A 23,837-nucleotide genomic window follows, 5' to 3' on the forward strand; every position below is an offset into this window, starting at 1 on the left:
GTATATTTTAATGCAAAAATAGAATCTTTTAGTGCGATACGGCATACTGATTTATTTATATAATAAGTCATTGAATGGATTTGTATAATTAGAATGTTATCAAAAGTACACGGAAGCGTAATAGTTACAATTGAATATTAAACAAATGATATAAAGTCAAGGCGCTGAAGTCTTTTTAAAATACTACTATGAACCTTCATTCTTTGGTACAAAAAACTGGAAAAGTCAAATATAAAACAGTCGTTCAATTCAACAATGCGTGACAAGATAATGGTGCCGAAGCCACACTACGACTATAACGCATCGTGTATTGTGTCGGCAAACAATGACCACATGGAAATGTTGGCGGAGATTTTTTATGCCATCAAGTTCAAGGTTAATCGTGATGACGGTAATGATTATCTGTTACACAAGTTATTTCAATCGCGAATAAATAACGCCTTCGATTCTATAACTTTCCAGACTAGAAGTGGACAGGAAAAACGAGACGATTCTTAGTTTAGAATATGATTAAAGGGGGGAAAAAACAGATCTAAAGTGTATTGACTACTTGCTTCCGCCCGCGGCTTCGGATAAAAAGCGACCTAATCTATCTCTATGCCAGATCATTCAGATCCGTTGAGCCAACGGACGGCAATCCATCTAAACTTTGGAATATAGAATATTATATCAAGGAGGTAATTGTTGGTAGCGAAACCTCTACTAACTATGATCAAAGTCAAAAAAAAAGGAGAAACTGAGGCATGACGGTTTGTGCTATAAGTAAAGTTTTATAAGTTCCACGCGAGTTAAGACACAGGTTCAGCTAGTCATTAATTAATAAGGCGTATTACCCGACAAAAGACTAAATCATTACATAGTATAAAACAAAGTAGCTTACCGCTGTCTGTCCCTATGTATGCTTAGATCTTTAAAATTTCACAACGGATTTTGATGAGATTTTTTATAATAGATTGATTTAAGAGGAAGGTTTGTATGTATAATACATGCACAATATAGTAGAGAAACACTAATAATTTTAGAGGTTTCTGAAGTGATGTCATAAATAAACCCTTTTTTTAGCTTACATTGCAAACGAGGTTTGTATTGTCTAATGACTGAAAAACTGTGTACGTTGTAAGACATTCTGTAGTATATTTAGCATCAGCATTGCACCCGTGAGAAGCCAGGGCGGGTCGATAATAGATCATAAAAGTGTAGAAATAGTATTCGTTGATTTTCATGCACAATAAATTACAATCATAATTTCATTATATTTATTAACATAACTACAAAAACAATTAATAATATAAATGATTGGAAAAGGATAACTACTATGTTTCTTCCTGGGTCTTCTTTATAGAATCTACATCCCGAACCGGTTGTAGGTTTACATTTAAAAACATATTGTCATATGACGTTTTAAGAGTGATTTTATGAAAATGTTGTGATTTTGTTATATAAATCTATGGAAAAATTGGTTTATTATTTATTTCACGCATTTATACAAGGTAATATCCGCCTCACCATAACATACTAAAACCATGGTCTCTTTGATCTTGATATAACCGATGAAAAATGTTTTTTTTCCGGTAATATTACTTGACGTTTATAATAACTGCACGATTGTCGCTCATTGACTCTTCATATCGCAAATAAAATAACTCACATTAATAGGTAAAAAAAAAACAATTTCATTTTAGTTGAAAGTTTAGTTAAATACAATGTAATCAAGATAGGTTCATTATTTTATAAATTACATACGACCTTTTTTCAGAAAAAATAACACTGACTCGAATTTGATACATTTGGTACGAAGCAAGCTTGACTCCAAAGAAGAACATACGCTACTTGTTATGCTTAACATCTGAATCCGCGAAGGCGACAATTAATATTTCATAATTAAACCTTCTTGTCTATACCTAAGTATAACGAATCTACTTGTATATAAATGTAAATACTGATTTACTTTTGTCTGATAAATGTCATAAAAAATGATATATTTATATGACTTGTAATAAATGATCATTGCGGTCGTATTGTGGTTAATGTTTTATAAATAAGTATATAATATGTATATATTATAATCATTATATGACAAAATGTACCGTTGATATTTTTTTAGTTAAATATATTTTTGCTTCGTTTTATAGTTTAAGGTACAAACTGCAAACTTGATTCGTATGCGAAGGTATTTGTATTATTTTATATATGTTACGACTATCGGGTTTTTCCCTTAACGTACGTTAAAATTATCATGATAATTATGTACTTCAAAGAAAACTTAATGTTTGTTGATTACTGACATATCCTCAACTTGATAATTCTTAGATATTATGTAAGTATTAGATGCAAAATATTATTAAAAAAATATATATATAAAGTAAATATTTATTTACAAAAATTAAGATAATATATTTCAGATTTGTGTAAAGCAAGAAACGACGTTATTTAATTGCTTCCTCTTAACGTGCGAACATCTTTATTCGTAATATAAATAACCGTTTTCCTTTGTATGAATGATAAATTACCCACAACAATGGATTAAATAAAAGAATTTTGCTACTGTAGCGGAAACAATAAAAGACAAGTTTTATATTTTAGTATTTTAATTAATGAATAACATGAGATTTTAATGGTTTAAATTATGTCAACAGTAAAGTGTTCGATATAATCTGTGTTTATCTGACATCAAATTTGCTCAGTACGCGTAGGTATGATGTTTTAATTTCTATTATGATTCTAAAATTTATGCGAGTGCCAATACTTAGTTAAGTATTAAGTTTCAATACAATATTGCAACTGAACAACTTACAATATTACACATGTACTCCGAATATGCCCATACGTCGTAAACCTCACAAATATAGGAAAATAGGATTCAATATGATATCAAAGAATACTTAATTATTACATCGGGAGAAATGGTTAGCTCTAGACTTACATTATGTAGTATAGATGACAGCTTAGAGAAGTTCTGCACAGTAGTAGCAGCTCTATATACGATAGCACCTCCAGAACTTCCATGAGGCGTGTAAGGAAATCGAGTTCACTTATCATTGTTCCAATGTAGTACTGCAGTCTTCGAAGCCAGTCTGTTAACATTCGCGAAGCATTTACCATGCAGAATGTAACCACCTGGAAAATCTTCATCTGGAAAACTACAAACAAAAATATAAAAGATTACATTTTTATAATATGAAAGTTAATATAAAAACGGAGACAATGAGGAGTTCGAGGAGCTTACTTATCGTAGAAGCTAAAACTTGTACCAGTTATTAAAGTCATTTAATCATATTGTGTAAATAAGCCGTATGTGTGTATCAAGGATTTATTTTTAAAAAACTTAATCACATATGCAATGACTACATAGAACATTACTAACAAGAAGCATTTAAATACATATGGCATACATTGCGTTCATATAATATTTACGCAATGCATGCCAAGCAATGCATGCCAATTCCTTATGTTATTTTGTTTTCTAACATTATTGAATTAAATATTTTATAAATACAATTATGAGGTCAGTAACTCTTTAAGGAATCTTTTTAAACGAGGTATGATCTTAATCTTTGCAAATTGAATTGAATAAATATTTCGCGTAATTCGAAGAAATCAAACGGAATAAGTTTTATTTCATTAAATACAGCTCAAAGTTTTTTACAACAGTTTGTATGACATGTGTTCTAATATCATAAATGCGAAAGTAATTCTGTCTGTCTGTCTATTGGTGTTTCACGGCCAAAGTCACTGATCCGTATTCGATGAAGGAAGGACATAGGTTACCTTTTATGCCTATAACCTGACGTGACGTTTAACTTCTAAAACTCGAGCGACGCGTCGCCCCGGGTGACAACTACTAAAACGTGAAAAATACACGTGTTCGATATAAGAAATGCTATATTTTTTTTATTCTCGGCTATGCAAGTGTAAAGTAAGCCAGGAAATTAAGAAGTACATTAATATATAACGACGTTAAAGGAGTCCTATTGATTAGAGAACAATTTATTTATACTCACAATAGCAATGTGGCTGAACAACCGTCAGCGCTTACCATCAAACGGTCAAAGTGGTCAATTAGTGACTACCTGGTATAAAAAAGAAATACCACAAAAGACCAATTTACTGCAATCATAGCTGTCTATCGTACTTTTCAACAATATAATTATTTTATTTACGGAAATGTCTAATAAAATTATGTAATCAGAAGCAGAAGGACTATAATATATGTTCCTAGTATAAGTTCCCGTTTTTAACCTGTGGGGTTAAAAGATCGCCGTGACGATGATGCTGGACGTAATCTTTCATCTGGTCTTTCACCTGACAAACCTTATGTGCAAGTAATCGATAATGTCTGTCGTAACATTCAGTCACGACGATATTATGGACGATAATCAAAAAACCTGGTTGATTATATATATAATTTTGTATTTAGATTAGAGTTACGCAAAAATTAAATTATCCTTAAATAAGATTCATATGAATAAAAAATAAAAATTGCTTTTTAAGAAACTAAATGGAATATTTTATCTGGTTTTAATTTGAATCACTTTATTAATATGAGTTGATGGGCCGAAAAGTGGCATATTAATATACTTTTTTTTGTATTCTCCTAATGGTTCGACTCAATCGTTATTGATATTATAAGGAGAGTCTATTTTGTTAAGTAAATTTTGCTCGTTTCGCACAATTTTTTTATTGATATCAATAGTCATCAAAATCTACCCAAAAAAAAAATACGTCGTTTGACAAACAAAAGAGAAGAATAGCTGTCTTTTCTTTGACAAATTATGTATATATGTCTACGCTAAATACCTTTGGTCGCTGGATTAATTTATAGTAATTACGTTTGATAGTTTCGAACAGTCAGACTCCAGCATAATTGCACTCTGAGTCCATTACGAAATACTAACTAGGCGTACTAAAACTAGTCGAGTGATACGAAATACTAAGGCGACCATTGCCGACGAATCTAGATTCAGATTATCGAAAATTAAAATGTTATACCTAGATTTAAGTGCACTAAAAGTAATTTATTATAGACGTATCTAAGCTTCTATTAATTGTAAGTAGCACAAAATTTACATGATTATACGACCGTTGAAAATAAAAACTATATTTTTCAATTTACAATTGAGTAAATTCAAGTTAAAATTATTTTTTATAACAATAGTATCACGATCGACATGGCCACAGCGGCTAAACACAGAAACACAGAATATAAGATCTCGTAGCTCGCGGCTTTGCTCGTGTGGCAGTTGAATATATTAACAGATTAACTTTAATGAAATGAGTATGTGAGTGAGTGTTTACCCAATAAAACGATCACTCACGAAATCTCATGGCCCTAATATATAATTAATAGTTTACGCTCGGCGATGATGAATCAGTCAGTCAGGTCATGTTATTTTATAAGTATAAAAGATAAATGTGAACATAAACACGAGTGCTTCAAACCCTCTCTTCCCTCACTCACATCCGTCCGAGGGGAAGCTAATCTGTCACGACCGGCAAGAGATCAGGCACTGAGTCAACGTGCCTTTCGAGACGAATTAATAACTTCCTAACAGACTGCTGCTGAGAATTTTTTAATGTCTTCCATTAAAAAAAAAAACAAAATTTATGGCCAGATTCGAACCCAGAAAAAAAAGAATTTATTGTTTTTTATATACAGAACTGACTAAGTTTTATGAAACTTTAAGTATGTACCTGTTATGTAGATTGTTCTAATTAAGAATTATAAGATATTTTTGAACTGGAAACTTCGTGCAAAAGATTAGCAGTAGTAAATTCATAGTCTCGTAGACTCAGAACACAGCACACATCAAATTGTCAGAACAGCCCTGTCACTAGCGGTCACGCTTAGTTTGCTCCGGCCTTCGCTGTCCGCAGACCGCGGTTATGACGGAATTGATTATATAACGGATAAACAGATACTCACGCGTAATTGAATCTAGAAATTGTATAATTTACTCATAATCGTCTAAGATATGAGACATATTCTTCACTTGCATCATATCCATTCTGTTTGTTTCACTATGATCAGTAATAGGACATCATTATATATGTATATAATATTGAAACAAAACTGAATTCAAAGCCGATTTCTAGCAACTGATTGAGCTGAAATATTGAACTCGATTTCGGTGCTACACATTTTATTAATTTGAAAAAAAAATTATTCAAAAAAATATTATTTAAGCCGGTGATATCTTCTCTGTGAGAAATATTTTGGTTGATTTAAAAAAACAAGCAAACAAGTCCGATATAATTACAATATTGAACGTTTTGAAAATGTACACCTCCTATGCACCTGCTAATTACTTGGTGGTAGGGCTTTTGTCAAGCCACTCGTCATGTATTCTACCTCCAAACCAGCAATACTTAATATTATTGTAATCCGGTTTGAACTGTGGGTGAACCAGTGTAACTACAGGCAAAAGAGATATAGGTAACATCTTAGATCCCAATGTCGTTGGCGCATAAGGAAAATCGCATAAAATTTCTTACAGCGCCTCTGTCTATGGGCCGTGGTCACCACTTACCATCAAGTGGAACATTTGCCCGTCTACCTACCAATATTATACTTTTTCAAAGGTACCAAGCAGTCTTTCGTTTTACATATAACTCGTGACGATATGCTAAAATGTAAAAATACTCTATTAAAAAAAATTAACAAATTTCAAATAATTATTAAAAAGTCTACGGACAGGTGGACATGTTTTAGCTTTTACTTTTATTAGTGACGTCAGTGACTAGTGTTTAGACTAGCTCTATGTTACCAACATACCTACGAAAACGAAATGGCTTAGCGGTTTAACGCCTTGGGTCGCAATCAAGTTAAACGACCATGAATCGAAATATAAATACTAAATCAAAGGTGGAAATATATTGCTGTTTTTATTTTCATGTTGGTTAAAATTGTTCTTCATATATATTCTTTTATTCGTTATTTGCAGAGATAATTAAATGTCTCGTCATTTATGTTATATGTAAGCAATATGTAAGCAATATGGTAAAAACAACACAATTTTTTACATTAAGCTTAAATAAATTCTGGTGGTCTTTAAGAATTTTAAATAATATTTGTAAAATTAAGAATAGGTAAGGTACTTACTGCATAAATGGTTTTATAGTACAAATTTTTCATTGAAATACATTTTTTACTTGGCTATAATTACTAAGACGACATCTTTGTAAGTAAAGTAAGACTACTTTACATTGCAATTTGAATGACAGATAGAGATAACGACTTCGTTCGTAATAAGACTGTAAAAATTGTTAGCTTACCCGCCAAAACACGGCATTGTTCCTCAAAAGTATAATCAATTCAGAAATTATGAAAAAAAAAGTGTAATGTTCATTTAAGCTTTGTTATTTCCGCCAGAACAGCTGAAATCCGCTGAAAACATTGAATTGCCAGAAACATTGCCTCAATAATCCAATCCTTATGGTGGTAGAACCAGAAAAAAACATTCAAAATTTAACGCGAGTCGAACGCTTGGCATCAGAAAGTGTCCAAAAAACTATATCAAAACGTTTTTCTTGCTTTTTTCTAAGCTCAATGCGTCGACCCCATAAACAATATAAGCAACCGAACTATATTTTATATTATTCATTTATTAGGTTTATTTTGTTAAGAAGCTTCTTTTTGCAAGTGATAACTTATTGTAAGGTTTAAGACTTCCTAAAATTATGAATATAATAAAAAATTATGAATAGGTAAATAAAAAACAATGTTTTACAATGCTATTTTCTTGTTTGTTACAGCAATGTCGGCCGACAGGTCGACGACAGATATTCATGGCTTACTCAACGATACTGGTATGTATCATTTAACCTGCTTCGTTTGTTTATTATTAGTTTTTTATTTCAAGTACGTAATAATTTATCTTTGTTTCTACGAGGATCGGGTTTGGAATGACAGTGACATCTGTTATTAAATTTTTAATATATTGCGCCGTGAGCTAGTTACAAAAAATTTAACTAGATGTCGTAAGCAATCCAATATTGAAAGACTACTAACGACATCTTGTCTAAAAAGTACGTACTTCGTACAAATACCGTCTTACTATGAAGTACTATAGAAATTCACTAGATGTCGCTGTGTTAATACTTATTCAGATAACTTACTATAGATGGCGTTTTACAAAGTATCAACTATTTACAGTTGTATTGATTCTCTCAATAGATGGCATTACCCATCATGCTTAAATAATATTTTTGAAGGATTTGATAAAATAATTGAAATACATTAAATTATTATAAAAAATATACAAGTAAAAACATTTAAGCAATTTGATAGCTCAACAGGGGGTTTGCTACATTTGACTCTGAATATCGAAATAATTGCAATTCAATACGTTATGGCTTTGATGCTTTATTTTATTTACACATACAACCAAATTTGGTTATTTATATATATACATATATATAGTACCAACTGCCTGTCTCGAATTCGTCCGGGTTTTAAATAATAAATGTATTTACTTTTCGATCGCAGTGCTAACTCAAAATGCATACGAAAAATGTAATCGAAATCGGTTCAAGTTTCAAGTAGAGGATTTGTATATATCTCTAAAAAAGACAGACAAATCTCTAAGCTCCTAATATACGTATACTGAATATATGAGGGCCGTATACTTGACAAAACCCCTTTAAGGAGGTTTGTGAAAATTACTGGAAAACAATTCTATTATGATGATGTAAAATTTTATAAACAATGCCAACTCAATTGCCCCCAATAAATAAATTTTGAACGAAAATCTTTTTTGTATGCAGTGTATAAGCCTCTATACACTTCTTTAAACATATATATATACTTCTATACTAAAATTCACTGAACCAAATTTCACCGACCTGAATTCCAAGGAAATAGACATTGTTTATATTTTTATGACTTTCACCTGAAGACCAACCAATGAAACGCGAGAGAAGCCGCAGCTAACAACTAGTAACATATATATTCATATTATAATATGACAAATAATGAACCGCTAAGTCCTTTTTCCTATTTTTGGTAACAGTCCCAATAAGTACTATACGTGAGTACACAATATAATAAGCACCTAGGTACCGAGGTACCGTAACATTTCCGTTACCATTCATATCATATTGGACACTACCTAAGTAAGAATGTAGTCCAGATTACCTACATAAAGTAGTTGGTAGGTAAGTACTTAATTGTTAACTTTATCACTATGTATAATTTCATTAAAACCTCATGACTGACGAGTAAAACTCATTTGATAAATATAATGATAAATTAATGGAAAATTAATTAATGCTAACAAAATAACGACGTCAGTTTCGTATCGTACTATGACACCATCTCAGTTGACATTAATCTTATTTTATGATCGCTATTTCTTATTTATTTTTACTCGTAAACATTAGTAGATGAGAATATTTATTAATGGACATATTGACGTAGTTCCGTAAGCGATGACATTTGTATTTAATTTATTTTCATCGATCATTATACGAAAATTGATACATTACTCTTGGAGGGTTTCTGGTTTATCGCTCTAGTAAACACAACTCACTCAGATAAAGCTATACGTACAATGTACATATAGCCAGCGTACGTATTGTTCAATGTTTTGTAATACCAGGTTAATGTATGTCTGAAAACCCATAGAAACGTTGCAACACATTACAAATCGGTCAGCGGAATTTTCTGCAAACAGATTGATTCAAGTACGATTCAATTAGGAAAATCATGTTTTGGTAATTATTACGTATAATGTAAGTAACGTACTCACAACTTTTTACAAGCTACGTATACCTACTCATTGATATTGCTGATGATGGGGTGATCTTGACCGATTTTGGTCACAGCGGCCAAACTTGAGGCAGATCCAACTACTTTGGACTTCGGGCTGTTAGAATAGCTCAAGAATATTTCGACAGAAAAACTTAATAACCTTTTATCGGCCTGGCCTGCGGTTTGAACTCAAAACATCTGAATATGTGATCTTATATCAAGCCACTGGACCAACAACAAACAAATATAAAGTCGTATAAATTCTAAGAATCCTTAGAATTCGTGTGTAATAAAACAATAGCTCAACAGAAATAAAATTCGGGCGAGTTTTTAAAAGGATTGTAATAACACCTAAGTCTTAACTTTGAAAATAATAAATTGTGCAAGTCATTTAATATTCGTCGTGCCGTCTTTTGTAATTAAAAAAAATATAACTAAATTAATCTTATCCTCAATAGAATGATCATTGATACATTTACTAATTGTATCATGCAATTTACAAAAATAATTCGAATGGTTATTCTGAGGCATCAATATAATATCATTAAAACCTCGTTCACTAGAAATTATTAATTTAATCGTACAAAACGTGTGCCTAGTCTTACGTAGGTAACTGAATATTGAAACACGTGTAGACAATGTTTTAGAAACAATACTCAATTTCCCATTATTATTATTGTTATTGTAAAGTCCAATGTTCCGTCTATTAAATAAACTACTTCGTGGCCAATGGAATTAACCTTTCGATAATCTTATATAATTCTACTAATAATAAATCGATGACAAGATTTTATGATGTCAAGTTGTTCAACAACAAGCAAACAAATTGAGCAACATAGAATGACGGATTAAAGGACTATTTTAATTTTTTTTTTTTTTTTTTATTTTATTTATTTTTTTTTTATTTATTTTGACCCACTGGTACCGATGGAATAGTTACTAAAGTAACTAGGTATTAATTAAACGTAAGATAATATTTTTATAATGCTTATTTTTTATTTATACCGTTCGGTGCGAAATTAATTTTCTCAGATTTAAAATATTTTACATTGATTTACATGTCTCCTACTTTTCAGTCCGGCGAAAATTTTATATTCGTACATTGAATGAAATTAGGATTTGTGGAATAATTTAAAAATATTGAAAGATCGATTAACAATAAAGACTAAATTAATTTACAATAATAGCTCATATAAAAAAGTTATATTTTTAATTTTACATAAAATATGAAAATAAATCAACTCGTAATTAATTTGTTATTATGTCCAGAGTATCGTCATTATTTTATATTGCTAATAACAACATAGTATTCTGTTCATGAATATATCTTATTATTTAGCAAAATATATTTGTTTTTACATTTTACAATCCACAGGGGGCATGATAATAACTGTCGCGCTATTTTCAGCGGCAGATTTGCAAGACCCTTGACACTTAAGTAAATATAAATACGATAAGAAATATAAACCTCCTTCCGATGTGTTATCTAAACGGCATTGGGGACGGGAAATTTCGTGATGGATTGCGTTAGATTAATTATAAGGTCATTAAGAACGTGTTACTTTACGCTAAAGTTACAATATTATGGAATAAATCTGTTTAGCGACGGATGTTCGATTTTACCATGAGCAAAAAAAAAAATAACATCACATAAACGGAGATGGCAAAAAGGTAACAAAAAAGGAAGTTCCTAATTATATTTTTAAACGACAAAAACCTTTGTAATCCATTTCAGTAAATTGTGCTTGTTGGTAAATTATATTTGTAGCGAGTATTTACTTTTGTAAGCGACATTAGAAATACACCTCAATCCACCTACGTTTTAAATTCAGTTATATGGTTATTTTTTTTTCTAAATATAAATCAAGCGTTAATTTTTCTTATTTTGAAACTTAAGAAAGTAGTTATTATTAAATGTATGTTATCGACATATATATAATAATAACTTATTTTAGATTTTGTATTATAAACATAATACTACTCTCTTTATAATATTCGTATGATATATTCATACATAAATAAATAAATACTCACGAAAATTCTCCTGTATATTTTCGTAGGTGTTTCATTAACCACATATATTTGGTCTTTGACGTCAGTTATATACTTATCAATGTTAAAATGGTAATACGGATGGATCCATGAATCTATATAAGGAACAAGAACGACTCATTTAAATCTATTAATGTTAGTTATCGCAGTACGTGTCAGATGTTTTTGGGTACATAAAACGCAATGTTTTTAATAACAATATGGGGTGATGTTTTGCAATCATATCTTTTGTTGACACGACTCTTTACGTCATTTGTGGTTACCATTGTAGCGTATAGTAAGCTTTTTTACGATTTGAGAAAGATAATTAGTGTCCACGATATTGTTTTTGTATCAATTTATTGAAATAAAATGTCCTGTCTTATACGAAACTCATTTTATTTTTTTTTAATTTGTCTTGCGTTTTTTCTAATTTACACAAACAGAATAAAAACACTAATATTGAATGTGAAAATTACATTGAATTGAATTGTACAACTATTATTATCTAATTTATTACAAAATATATCAATTACCTGCTCTAGTTTTTTTTCAATGACAAATAATTTTAAAATAAAATATATGTATTTATTACAAACGGATAAAATATGCGAGGTATCAAAACTAGGCCTAAACTAAAAAAATAACCTTTGCCTCGAAAACGAGACGAGGTCTTAGTCCTGTTGGACAACCACAGGCAGCCAGGTTACCCTACTATCTGTACATATCACTTGTTAGTATGTTAGGGGTCAAAATAATTGAATTGACAATAGTAAATTCATTCGTAAATATAAATAATAATTTATTTACTTTTTAGTGTTATAATATGTCTTCCTGAATCTGTGTTCTCCCCGATAACATTAATTTAAGACAATTATCGGTTAACATTATGATATTGTTATTGATAAACTTACACAGATTATTTAATTTTTCCTCAAAACTATCAAGACTATTTACCATATAAGAAGTTTTGTAAATAATTCGTTTTTAAATTTTACGGTCATTAACCCGAGGACGGGTTGACGTTAAATTTATACAATACAGACAAGAATTCCGGAAGATCTGAAGACAATGTCGTATATAAATACCATGTATTCTTCATTTCCTATCGACATTGATATTTCCTTTAACGATTAATTACATTTGAATCACATCCGGTTTGACTGTAGAAATGTTTGACTTTAATGCATAGAAAAAAAAAACGTTCATTTTTAGGATATCGTACGAATGTTCCGCCATAATTTGAAATTCGAACGTCAAAGACAATGCTTTCTTTTATGTAATGAATTGTTTTTTATTTTATATCATACATTTTGTTGTGGGTTTCGTCATAAAATATAATTATTATTATTACATATGTGATGTTAAATTCATTGAATCGTTACAACTATAATTCTTACTTTCTCAGAAATGGTGTAAATATTACTCGTTACTACATTACGTACGTATATACCTATAATATTTTGATTGATACTTTTTTTTGTAAATAGGTGTTTTGTTACTTTTTCCGAGCTAGAGTGAGTAGAGTGCTTCATATTATTTTGTACAGTTAACGACGAGTAATTTATGACTTTGTAAATATTCATATTCATCTAAATTAATATGGAATTACTTAATTTTAATAGTTTTGTGAAGTTCTCTTTTGTAAATTAAAATTAATTTACACATTACATATAGTATTGTACAATAAATACAGTATTTATAATTTAAAATATATAAATAAATACGAAATGAATGTACTATTAAGTTACCATTAGGAATATAATTTTTAATATTTTAATATGTAACTGGCATTGTAATGTTTTTCACATTCCATAAAATTTATTAAAATAAAAAAAAAAATACCATTCTTCATTATTAATGCTGTTCTATTTAATTGTGGGCACGCATTCATGACCATTATTTTCACGCATTTTTTTTTTATTACAGAATCTGATCTCACCGGACTATCACATGTTGGTAAGTGGAAATCATTTCATTTCATAATTATTTATAGTGAATCACTGTTTATGGTGACGGTTAATTTAATAAGTGTATATTATGCGTATACATACTTTGCGATGGATAGCGGTACCGCTTCCGTAGTGAATTAGTCTGCACATTGATAAAAAAAAAATACAGACGAATTGATAACCTCCTCCTTTTTGAAGTCGGTTAAAAACAGTTTTTTTATGAAAATCACGCAGAAAGTAGTTTCTGAGATTATTGCGTTATTATTATTACGTTTATGGTTATATTTACATTTTAATATATAATTTGTAATAATCAGTTGAATTTAAATTAATTCAAATACTTTAATTGTTCTAACAAAAAATTCAATTTTAGTTACAACTAAGATTTAGAAGCGTAAGATTATAATCTATTCGTTCATTTGGCGGTAGAATATGAGACTAGTGGATGGTGCGTCTTGGTAGTGGTTGTTCCTACCACCAAGACGTACCATCGAACTTCGAACAGCAAGTCGCTACATTGCATTTAACTCCTAATGATAATGAATACAGTATTGATAATGTATTTTCTTTTGAATATGAAATCACTATATGACGTATCCCACTTTACTTAGGTGAGTTATATGTTAATTTTAGATATTATTCAAGATGATAATTTGTTCCCATTAAAAGATAAGCATATCTTTATTATAACACAACTACTTATAATCATTCCGTTACATTACTCATAATATAGATAGATAAAAGATAAATCAAATACGCTCTTTAAATTTATTACGTATCGGATGTTTTGATAATTTCGATAATAAGCAACTATTATTGTGTATGACTGTATGTAATATTTTACTACGTTGTTGTGATCGCATATAAACAAATACTTGTTATCGTTTTTTTGAAGGATTGTCTGATAAACGAATAAAAACATTCACCGGCCAAACGTTACAACTGAGCCTTTTAAAAAATAAACAATAGGTATAGAGTAGCGCAATACTTTGCGTACAATTTTTTTTTTTTTTTTAACTATTTAGTAGAAACTAATTTATGAAATCTTTATGTAAAGTTACATTAAGTATAGTCTTGTAAAATTCACTATACTGTTCAAAATTGTTTCAAAATGCCTACTTGAAAATTAGTATATATTTTGAATTCTTGATTTTGTCTGGTTTTCTATGACACTGACATTTCTATAAATTTCTACATAATTAATACATTTCGCACGTGACATTGGCAAAATAATCTGTGTCCTCTTGGCAGAAATAGAAGTCAAAATAAATTTAAAAAAAAAACATTATCTAATTATTATAAAACTTCCTTATAATAAAAACATTACTAACAGACACAGGCTTATTATTAACATAAGATTTAAAGGTGGAATTAATATTCGTTAATTTTCACGCGAGCAAATAAATCGTCTGTAGTCAATACTCGAAACTAATAGGTATACTGATACAAACTAATATTATAAATGCAAAAGTGACTCTGTCCGTCTGTTTGTTACGCTTTTACAGCTAAAATACTTGACGAAAATTTATATGAAACAAGCTTGAACGACTTAACTTTTTTATACCTCACACCAAAAACCTGACCTACTAACCCTTACCGCGTAATCTTAAAAAAATCCTGTACATTATATTTTACTGAGAATAGAATTGATATGGCCACAAGCGGAACGATAAACAGATATTAAAGATAAGATTTTTTTTTGCATGGGTGATATGGTCGCAATTCCGATAAATGCTATCATTTAGCATCAGTAAATTTATACTTTTTAAATAAAACAACGAACTCTTATGGGAGCAACGGTCTTTGGCCGCTTTTCGTCGCAATTTATTTGAGAGTAATGAAATTGGTACGAGACGTGATGATTTTGATGGACTATTTTAGCGGTTGTTTGCATAACATGAAGCCGTTAGATAACCTGCCAATCAATCGAATATAGTACAGTTTGAAAATTGTTTTGTAACGAGTTTGAACTCATTTCGAATTCAATTTTATATCGAATAGTCTGATGTCGTTTTTTTATTGCCTATTGTTACTTTTAGAAATAATTTGGGTACTTGAATAAAAAAAAATATCGTCGTTCCGCCTGCAAAAGTCGCTATGTGTTTTTTTTTTTTATTTTATGTATGCCATTTTAATCGTTACATACTTACATACATAGCGACTTTTGTAGGAGTAACTACGATATATTACATAATAAATAAATGGACGTTTTCAAAATTATTTAATGCTAAATAAATATCTAATTTTTTTTTTATGTATGAGAATTAATTTCGTTATTTAGACAATTGTTAGGCATTATGTTTCGAATGTAATAAATAATCAATGTCATTGAACAGAAATATAATGGACACAAAAACATCTTCCGCGATCGTATTTTTAAACGTGCCAATCATTCCTCATTCGAATTAAATTTCCTGTTTCGTATTTATAAAATAAATATTACTTAATGTGAAATATTTATTGAACCACAATTCTGGGATCTTCTTCAATTAACGTTGAAATTAAACCATCCGAAAAAAAAATCGCTAAATGCGCAATTATGATATAATTTCACTAAAATCGCCGCTGTTAAACGAAAATATTTACATCTTAAATATAAGACGTGAAATAAAAATGCACCTCATGTTGACATAAAAACCATTTAAAATACTTGCAGGATTATTACATGATAATCTCTTTTTAACTTGAGCTGATATTTAACAATATATTTATGTGTTAGTGTTGTATCAAATCTAATTACTGAAATTTAGACAGCTTCACTCAAAAACATTTCATTAAAATATTTTACATATTTTAATAGTGTACCTGTTATGAATTTGTTTCTCATTAAAGTGTTATTATTACGATTATTAGTACCTAAATATTATTAAGAGCTAAATTAAAAGAAGGAAGATGACTTATATAAGGCTAAGAAGTTCTTCGGCTTAAAGTAAAATTAGAATGTTACACTACTAGAAGGCAAATATTTTGTGCGTATAATTATGTCTTTATTTGGTGTAATAATTATAGTGTATTAATAATCTCATTTATTAATAATAATTTATTCATAAAAGCATAAATTTTATTCGTTTATAATTAAAACATTTGAAGTCACTTGCAGTTATTAACTATTTTTATCAAAATAGGTATAAGGAAAAATAAGCATACTTTCAAAATTAATGGTTTCTATGAAGTGCAAACGAATCCTTGATATTAAAGAACGCGGTAGCAAGTTTTGCAAATTAAAAATAGTTGGCCTATGAATACAAACGACTCCTAAGTTTATCGATACGCAAAAACATTAAATAACATCGTCTGTCTGTTACGTTACTTTATGATTAGCATTATTGCATGACACAGCTTATTATTACTAGCATGCGTTTCAATTAAGGTTCGTAAGGGTAATTGGTGACGGTGACCTCGGAATGATAGTCCTTCAAGTAACAAACAAAAATACACATCCGCGGTACGTATATATTCATACAAAAGTTTTCGTTAAATACCACTATTTTTTTTGTATATCGCTTAATATGTTTTTATTTAAACATCAAATTACAAAGAAACCTTTGTACAGTTCTCTTCCGGTGCTAAGCGTGTGTCTGCCAGTGTTACGAGGTACATAAAAACTCAGACGTTGTAGTTTGTAACGTAAGGAATAATTAATGCTTAATATTTCCATTGTCTGTGAATTAATTTGCTTCGGACTAAAGATAAACAAATACTTCTTAGTATGCCAGTAGACAAAACTTTGTTATTAGATAATGTTGAATTATTGGTAAGACAAATACAGATACGTTTATAAATGTTACACGTAACCATCAGAAAAAGAACCTTTTGTACTAGAAGAATTCTACGTCTAGCTAATCGCAGTGGAGTTATCGTCTGCCACACTGAACTTGTCAGTAATTCTTGCTGCTAAGTGAACATGCATCCAGTACCATGGCTGTACATGTTAGCTTATATTAGCTACACATACTCCCTTTGCTCACTTCTAATTTTCAGGCATTTAATTGGCATGTGCCAAATAATAACACGTATCACTCGGACATACACTTATTCGAGATCAAGCACCATGTTATAACATGAAACAGGAAATGAGGAATCCCTTTTCGACACAACCTATTCAAGATTTTTTACACTTTTCAACTAGTCTTATTATTGCTTTATTTTCTGTTTTAAATATTGTGCATTTTCCAATAAACATATATATCCTATTGAATGATAGATATGTATTACAGTATTTATTATATATAAATATTATATACTTCGCTCTCGAAACTTCGAATCTATTCGTATATGATAAGAATAAACCGTTAGTTCATATTCGTGTTGCACTTGGCATTGAACCAGAAATTAGTTTAACTGTCTTTTGATCGCCATCTAGCTAATTTGGTGCAATAAAATGAATATTATTATTTTATTTGGCATTATGAGTGCTTCTGGTTATTTAAGTATCTTAAATTTACTTTGTATTCTATAGCCAAGATTTTATAAACTTATATACTTGTAGTTGTAGTTTGTATGAAGGACTTTTTCCCATATCAATGAAAAATTTTTGATGCTGAAGATTTTTACACTAGTTTTTGTTCCGATATCGCACAAAAGCTATTGAATTTGCTAGAACAAAAGGAAAATAGAATGTTTAACATTTTAACATCATTTATCGTATATATGATTTACAAAGATTTATATACATAATCATTTAATGTAATGCTTCTTTTCTTTTTTTTTACGTTCTAATTAGTTAAATTATCTATGCCCGCTACGTACCAATACCTCAGAAAACAATGCAATGAAATACTTTATCCATCAACTATTTTTTGTCGTATTACATTAATTAAAAATACTTTTTGCTTACTTTAATTTAAGACCAGACCAGAATTATGTGATAATCTATGTCCGTATCTTTTTTAAATATTTTTGGCGCAAGAAATTTTATTGGACACGTGCTTGTGATTGTTGGATGCTGGTCTGGACTGGTCTTTGTTTCGGTTAAGAATAAATTTAAATTGATAATAATAAAAAGAGAAATCTCAATTATTCAAGATGTTGTACCTGAAATAACATTGAAAGACAAACGTAATTAAAAAAAGAAAAACAACTTATTATTCCTAAACGAAAATAAATGTTCTAGCTCTGAGCCACCACTCATTACTTCTTCTAGGGGTACTTGTTTATATATTTATAAATAAAGATAACAATGCCAACTATCGAATTAAACGTAAGTTCTTGGCTCGGTTCCAATAAGTCCTGTATAAAATATCCTGGATACAAAGAGAAATAATTATATTATTGTAGTGTAAACAAAGGGTTCATATATTACGTTCGTTCAACTCGAACGAATCCTTTGAATACAGAGGTACAGACATGAAGCCGAATGACTTGTTATTTCTACGTGTTTAGTCAACAAACGTGATAAATCATAAATACGTGTTATTTACACCTTTGTGCTAAAAAAGATTACGTTGTTACTTATATTTCTATTGACTTCATCTAAACGCTCGTTTCAGGTAAAGTTGCGACAATACTCCGAAAAGCTAGGATCGACCAATAATAACATCGCTTAGACTAAATCATTTCAAATATGTAGCGGTATGTTCGGGAAGTTTGGTAGCTTTTATATATACGTATATATGATAAGTTAAAATCGGTATCACTGTTTTTAATAAATATCAAATGATTTATTTATAATATTCAATACTACAACTCCTTTGTTGTCAAGCAAACTTAACTTGAATTATTGTATAAACGTTGTCTGATGTTATTAGTAAAATAAACGTTGTTTGATGTTATTCAAAAAATATTTATATTTAAAAGTATTGCCTCGATAGTCAAATTGTCAGCTTAAAAAATGCATATTAAGCTATATGTATAATTGCCGGGTGCACATCCCAGGGCGGAAAAAAATCTATTTTTTTTTTGTGATATCGATAGGCGAACGAGCAAATGTGCCACTTGATGGTAAGTGGTCACCAACGCCCATAGACAAAGGTGCTGTAAGAAGTATTAACCATTCCTTACATCACCAATGCGCCACCAACCCTAGAAAATAAGATGCTACGTCCCTTGTTACACTGGCTCACTCACCCTTCAAAACGGAACACAACAATACTGAGTACTGCTGTTTGGCGGTAGAATATCTGATGAGTGGGTGGTACCTACCCAGACGGGCTTGCACAAAGCCCAAGTAAAGTATTTGTATTATGACAAGAAATTCTCAGTTGCAGTTCCATTACGGAGTTAGCAATGTTACATAAAACTTTTAGTGGTGCTATTGTGATCCCATCCGATTATGAGAGTGGCAGCAGAGAGTGCATACGTGTTTGTGCACGCGCTTGTGCACTTAAAATATATCCTGCGCTGTGATTAGCCACAACATGGTCGAACTTCGGTCAGGAGTTTTAGTTAAAGTAATATTATATCTACACATTATTAAATTAGTATTAGATTTATATTAAATTTTTGAAATGAAAATTCGATGATAAACTTCATATAAAAAGACGTAAAAAATTCAATTTCGAATCGTAACTTCGTGTGATAGAGAATAAAGGTTTTTAAGAATAAATTACGTCTTGAATTTAAATTGTTTCCAAGCAAAACTGCAATGAAAAGTCGATTTCTAGTCAAGTTCATTTTTCTTTATGAATATTTAATCGACATCGATTTTCTGTCCAATGTTAAATGTACTGTCATTACAATGAAAAAAATTCTTCAAACTAAATTCACGTCGATCTACAATATCGTTTAAAAACTATATAAGTTCATGCCGTTTTCTATAGCAGTTTTAGAAAGTAAATAAATATATACATATACTTTCAAATAGCCTGTACCATAATATACTGCTTTTTGCTTTAATTATACTGTGTAGGTATATTTCAAACCTGAAATATTATATATATGTATTTCTAAACGTTTTTATAACATATGACGTCAATGTTAATATCTGTTCGATCTAAAGGTTGACTAACAGAGTATGCCTAATAGGCGTTAAATCCGTCTTTTGTATCTACATCCTACAAAAGTATTGTTTGTGGTCAATAAAGAATAAAAGAGATAGAAGATAAAACGAGTTGTTATTCGAATAAACGTTATACAGGAGAAAAAATGTATGTGTAGTTAACACAAGAAATTGTAATTTAATTTCCGAGGGAAAACTAACGGGCAAATAGAGATATAAGTATTAAACCTTTAAAAAAAATGTTTTGTTTCAGTTTTTATATTTATTATTACGTACCTATTTCCATTGTTTTTGTTATATAATATATATGTATGTCTACATTGTTTACTATAAAGCATCGTTAGAGAAAGAACTAGAAAAAAAAAATGAAACAATGGTATAAAATTCATGCGTTAAACGTCCTTAATTTAATAGTTCCTGCGATAAATTGATGGTCGCAATTAATTCTGCGAATGATTTACGTACATCAAACGTTAGTATTATAAATTGTTTCCGTATTTTAAACTTTATGTTTACCGAATTAAAACCTAGACTGGTTTCCACTACTGCAGCTCTCCTGTACAACGTTTTGTTTACAGGTTATTTTCGTTTTTGCTACGACGCAATTTGTTTTCCTGTTTGGATGCCACAACTAATTAAACTGATCACTTGTTAAAAAAAAAAATTAATTGCCTTTGTTTTCTGTGTAACAGTTTTTCTCGTTATATAAACAAACAAGTATTTGTTTATTTCAGAAAAACCAGCACATATGTCTTATTTATGATTTACGGATTTACCAATCGGTGTTGTTTAGATGTTGATTAATTCACAATATTGTTTTTTCTTCATTCTAATGTCAAGTCAATGATGACAGAAAGAGATGAATTATTTTTATAATTTATAGTTTATTTTGATTCATCAGAATCTTCAACTGAGTCAATAAAGTACATTCAATGGGACTGTTGTATTCGTCACTATTTTATATTGAATTATGAATATTTAATTATCTTATCTCGTTTATATATATAAATATTTATATAATATATCAAAGTTCTTCAAATCAACAAACTTGTTCTTTAAATACGTTTTTTAGCAAATATTGCCATCGTTTTGATATAAGTATACTTAATGATTTTCATTTCAAAGAACAACTATGATATTAATTTATTTTATCAGCAGATTAAAAGATGACGAGCTGTACGATCGTATGTGTAAAAAATAAACAGCAGTTAACTTAGTGTACGTTTATACTTACATTAACAGCCTGTAAATTTCCCACTGCTGGGCTAAGGCCTCCTCTCCCTTTGAGGGGAAGGTTTGGAGCATATTCCACCATGCTACTCCAATGCGGGTTGGTGAGCACGAGATGAATTATAAACACAAATTAAGAACATGAAAATTCATTAGTGCTTGCCTGGGTTTGAACCCGAAATAATCGGTTAAGATGTACGCGTTCTAACCACTGGGCCATCTCGGCTTCTTTTTTCTTTTTATACCTACTTAATTATAAATAATCCTTAATAAGCTCATTAGCCTTTTCACGAATGCAATCAGCTGTTTTTTCTTTAAACAAAAGCTTTAATTCAAGAAATATTTAGAACACACGGACAGGCACGATTTAACAATTAAAATCGTCTTGATTATTTGTACAAGACGAAAAAAGAACGGATGGTCTACGCATGAGCACCGCGTACGTACAGACGTGCTTTTGCGAATGTTAGTTTTATGGTATTTATTGAGCTATTAATTACGTGAAGCTGTGATAACTATCTCTCTGGTATTCGTGATGATAAAAGTTATTTCGAACTACTACAAAAAATATCTATTTCACAACCAGATTATTATTTTTAGAAAGAATTTAATTTAATTCGCAAAAAACTTTAACAGTAGCAGACATTTATAATGTTTAATGATTTTTTCAAGAAATATTTGTATTTGGAATTGACATATGAATAACATTTTACGTTGTGCTTATTATTCCAATGGAATATAAAATTGAATCATAAATTCAAAGAAACTAACACATGCAATTTTAATCGTCGATTCGCTTATTCTATAATTTTACTTCGAAACGAAGAGTGTTTTATTTACCAATTACAATTAACCGATACCTGGAATATATTCCAGCAAGAATAATATTAAAAATAAACGTATTTAGTTTAAAAGCCATGTGTGAAAAGAGAGTGCGGTTAGTACACGTTATTCCGTAAAACATTTCAGTTTTCCGAATAAACAGAGGCACAGTGAACGTTGAACGAAAACATACTGATCTCACGGCAACGTTTGAAAAAAACACAATCTGGTTATAGTTACAGGTAGATAAAAAATAAGAGAAAAAATATAATAAAATACGCACATATTGTATATTCAGTTAACGTATATGTCAATCAAGGACATCTTAGCTGTACAGGAAGAAAACTCGCAATGAATAGTGATGTTTGTAGATTTGCGCAACTATTAAAATAATGACGTCGAATTACGTTATTTTGTAGTGTAAATAAAAATCGCAGTATTAGTTTTTGTATAATTACTAACATAAATAATCAAATAGTCTAACTATAAAACACACAAGAAAAGTTAAGAAAATCAGAAAATCGATTATATAAAAATAAATTGGAAAGTTATTTATTACAGAATTGCTAAACATTGTATATTTACATTAGTTCGCGCCATAAACCTAATTTTAATGGATGCATTTCAATCTCGTTTCTGTTTTTATAGATTAAAAATAAGTTAATTACTAATAATATATCGTTTTCCGTTAGACACATTTCATACTTCATTAATCACAAATAATTTGTTTCGTGTAGGTAATTTATTACAACAAACATCAAAGTGATATATTTATATTAGCATATTTGAGATTTAAATCGGTATGAATATATAAATAAATAAATGTTTATTATTTTGCAGATATAGTACATAATTTGCAACAATATACCACCAAAGCCTAGTAATTTAAAGCACTTTTGTCAGGTGACTTCGGTCTTCCATACCACAATACTGTATGTGTGTTTTTGGTTTGTACATTTAAAAAAAACTCGTGAATGTAAAGCTATAATATAATAATAAGTGAAGAGGAACAAATCGCATTATTGACGGATTTTCCGTGAAAATGAGGTATTGATTAGCGAGTTCGTTCAGAAACAATTGAATACTATTTGCATGCTAAATATCACCTCAATGAAAA

At 29.8% G+C, this 23,837-nt stretch overlaps 1 protein-coding gene across 3 annotated transcripts in view; it reads left to right on the forward strand.

The window, feature by feature from the left end:
- LOC113401348 (uncharacterized) overlaps positions 1-23,837 on the forward strand; it is a 162,165-nt gene that overhangs the window by 87,527 nt on the left and 50,801 nt on the right. For 2 of the 3 annotated variants that reach the window (XM_026641222.2, XM_026641224.2), the window contains exons 2-3: positions 7,753-7,806; positions 13,709-13,738. In XM_026641222.2, the coding sequence (XP_026497007.1) occupies positions 7,753-7,806; positions 13,709-13,738 (84 nt within the window). The remainder of the gene's footprint in view (positions 1-7,752; positions 7,807-13,708; positions 13,739-23,837) is intronic. The other variant, XM_026641223.2, reaches the window with a different exon arrangement.

This window comes from Vanessa tameamea, chromosome 7 (assembly GCF_037043105.1).
Source record: "Vanessa tameamea isolate UH-Manoa-2023 chromosome 7, ilVanTame1 primary haplotype, whole genome shotgun sequence".
Classification (NCBI taxonomy): domain Eukaryota; kingdom Metazoa; phylum Arthropoda; class Insecta; order Lepidoptera; family Nymphalidae; genus Vanessa; species Vanessa tameamea.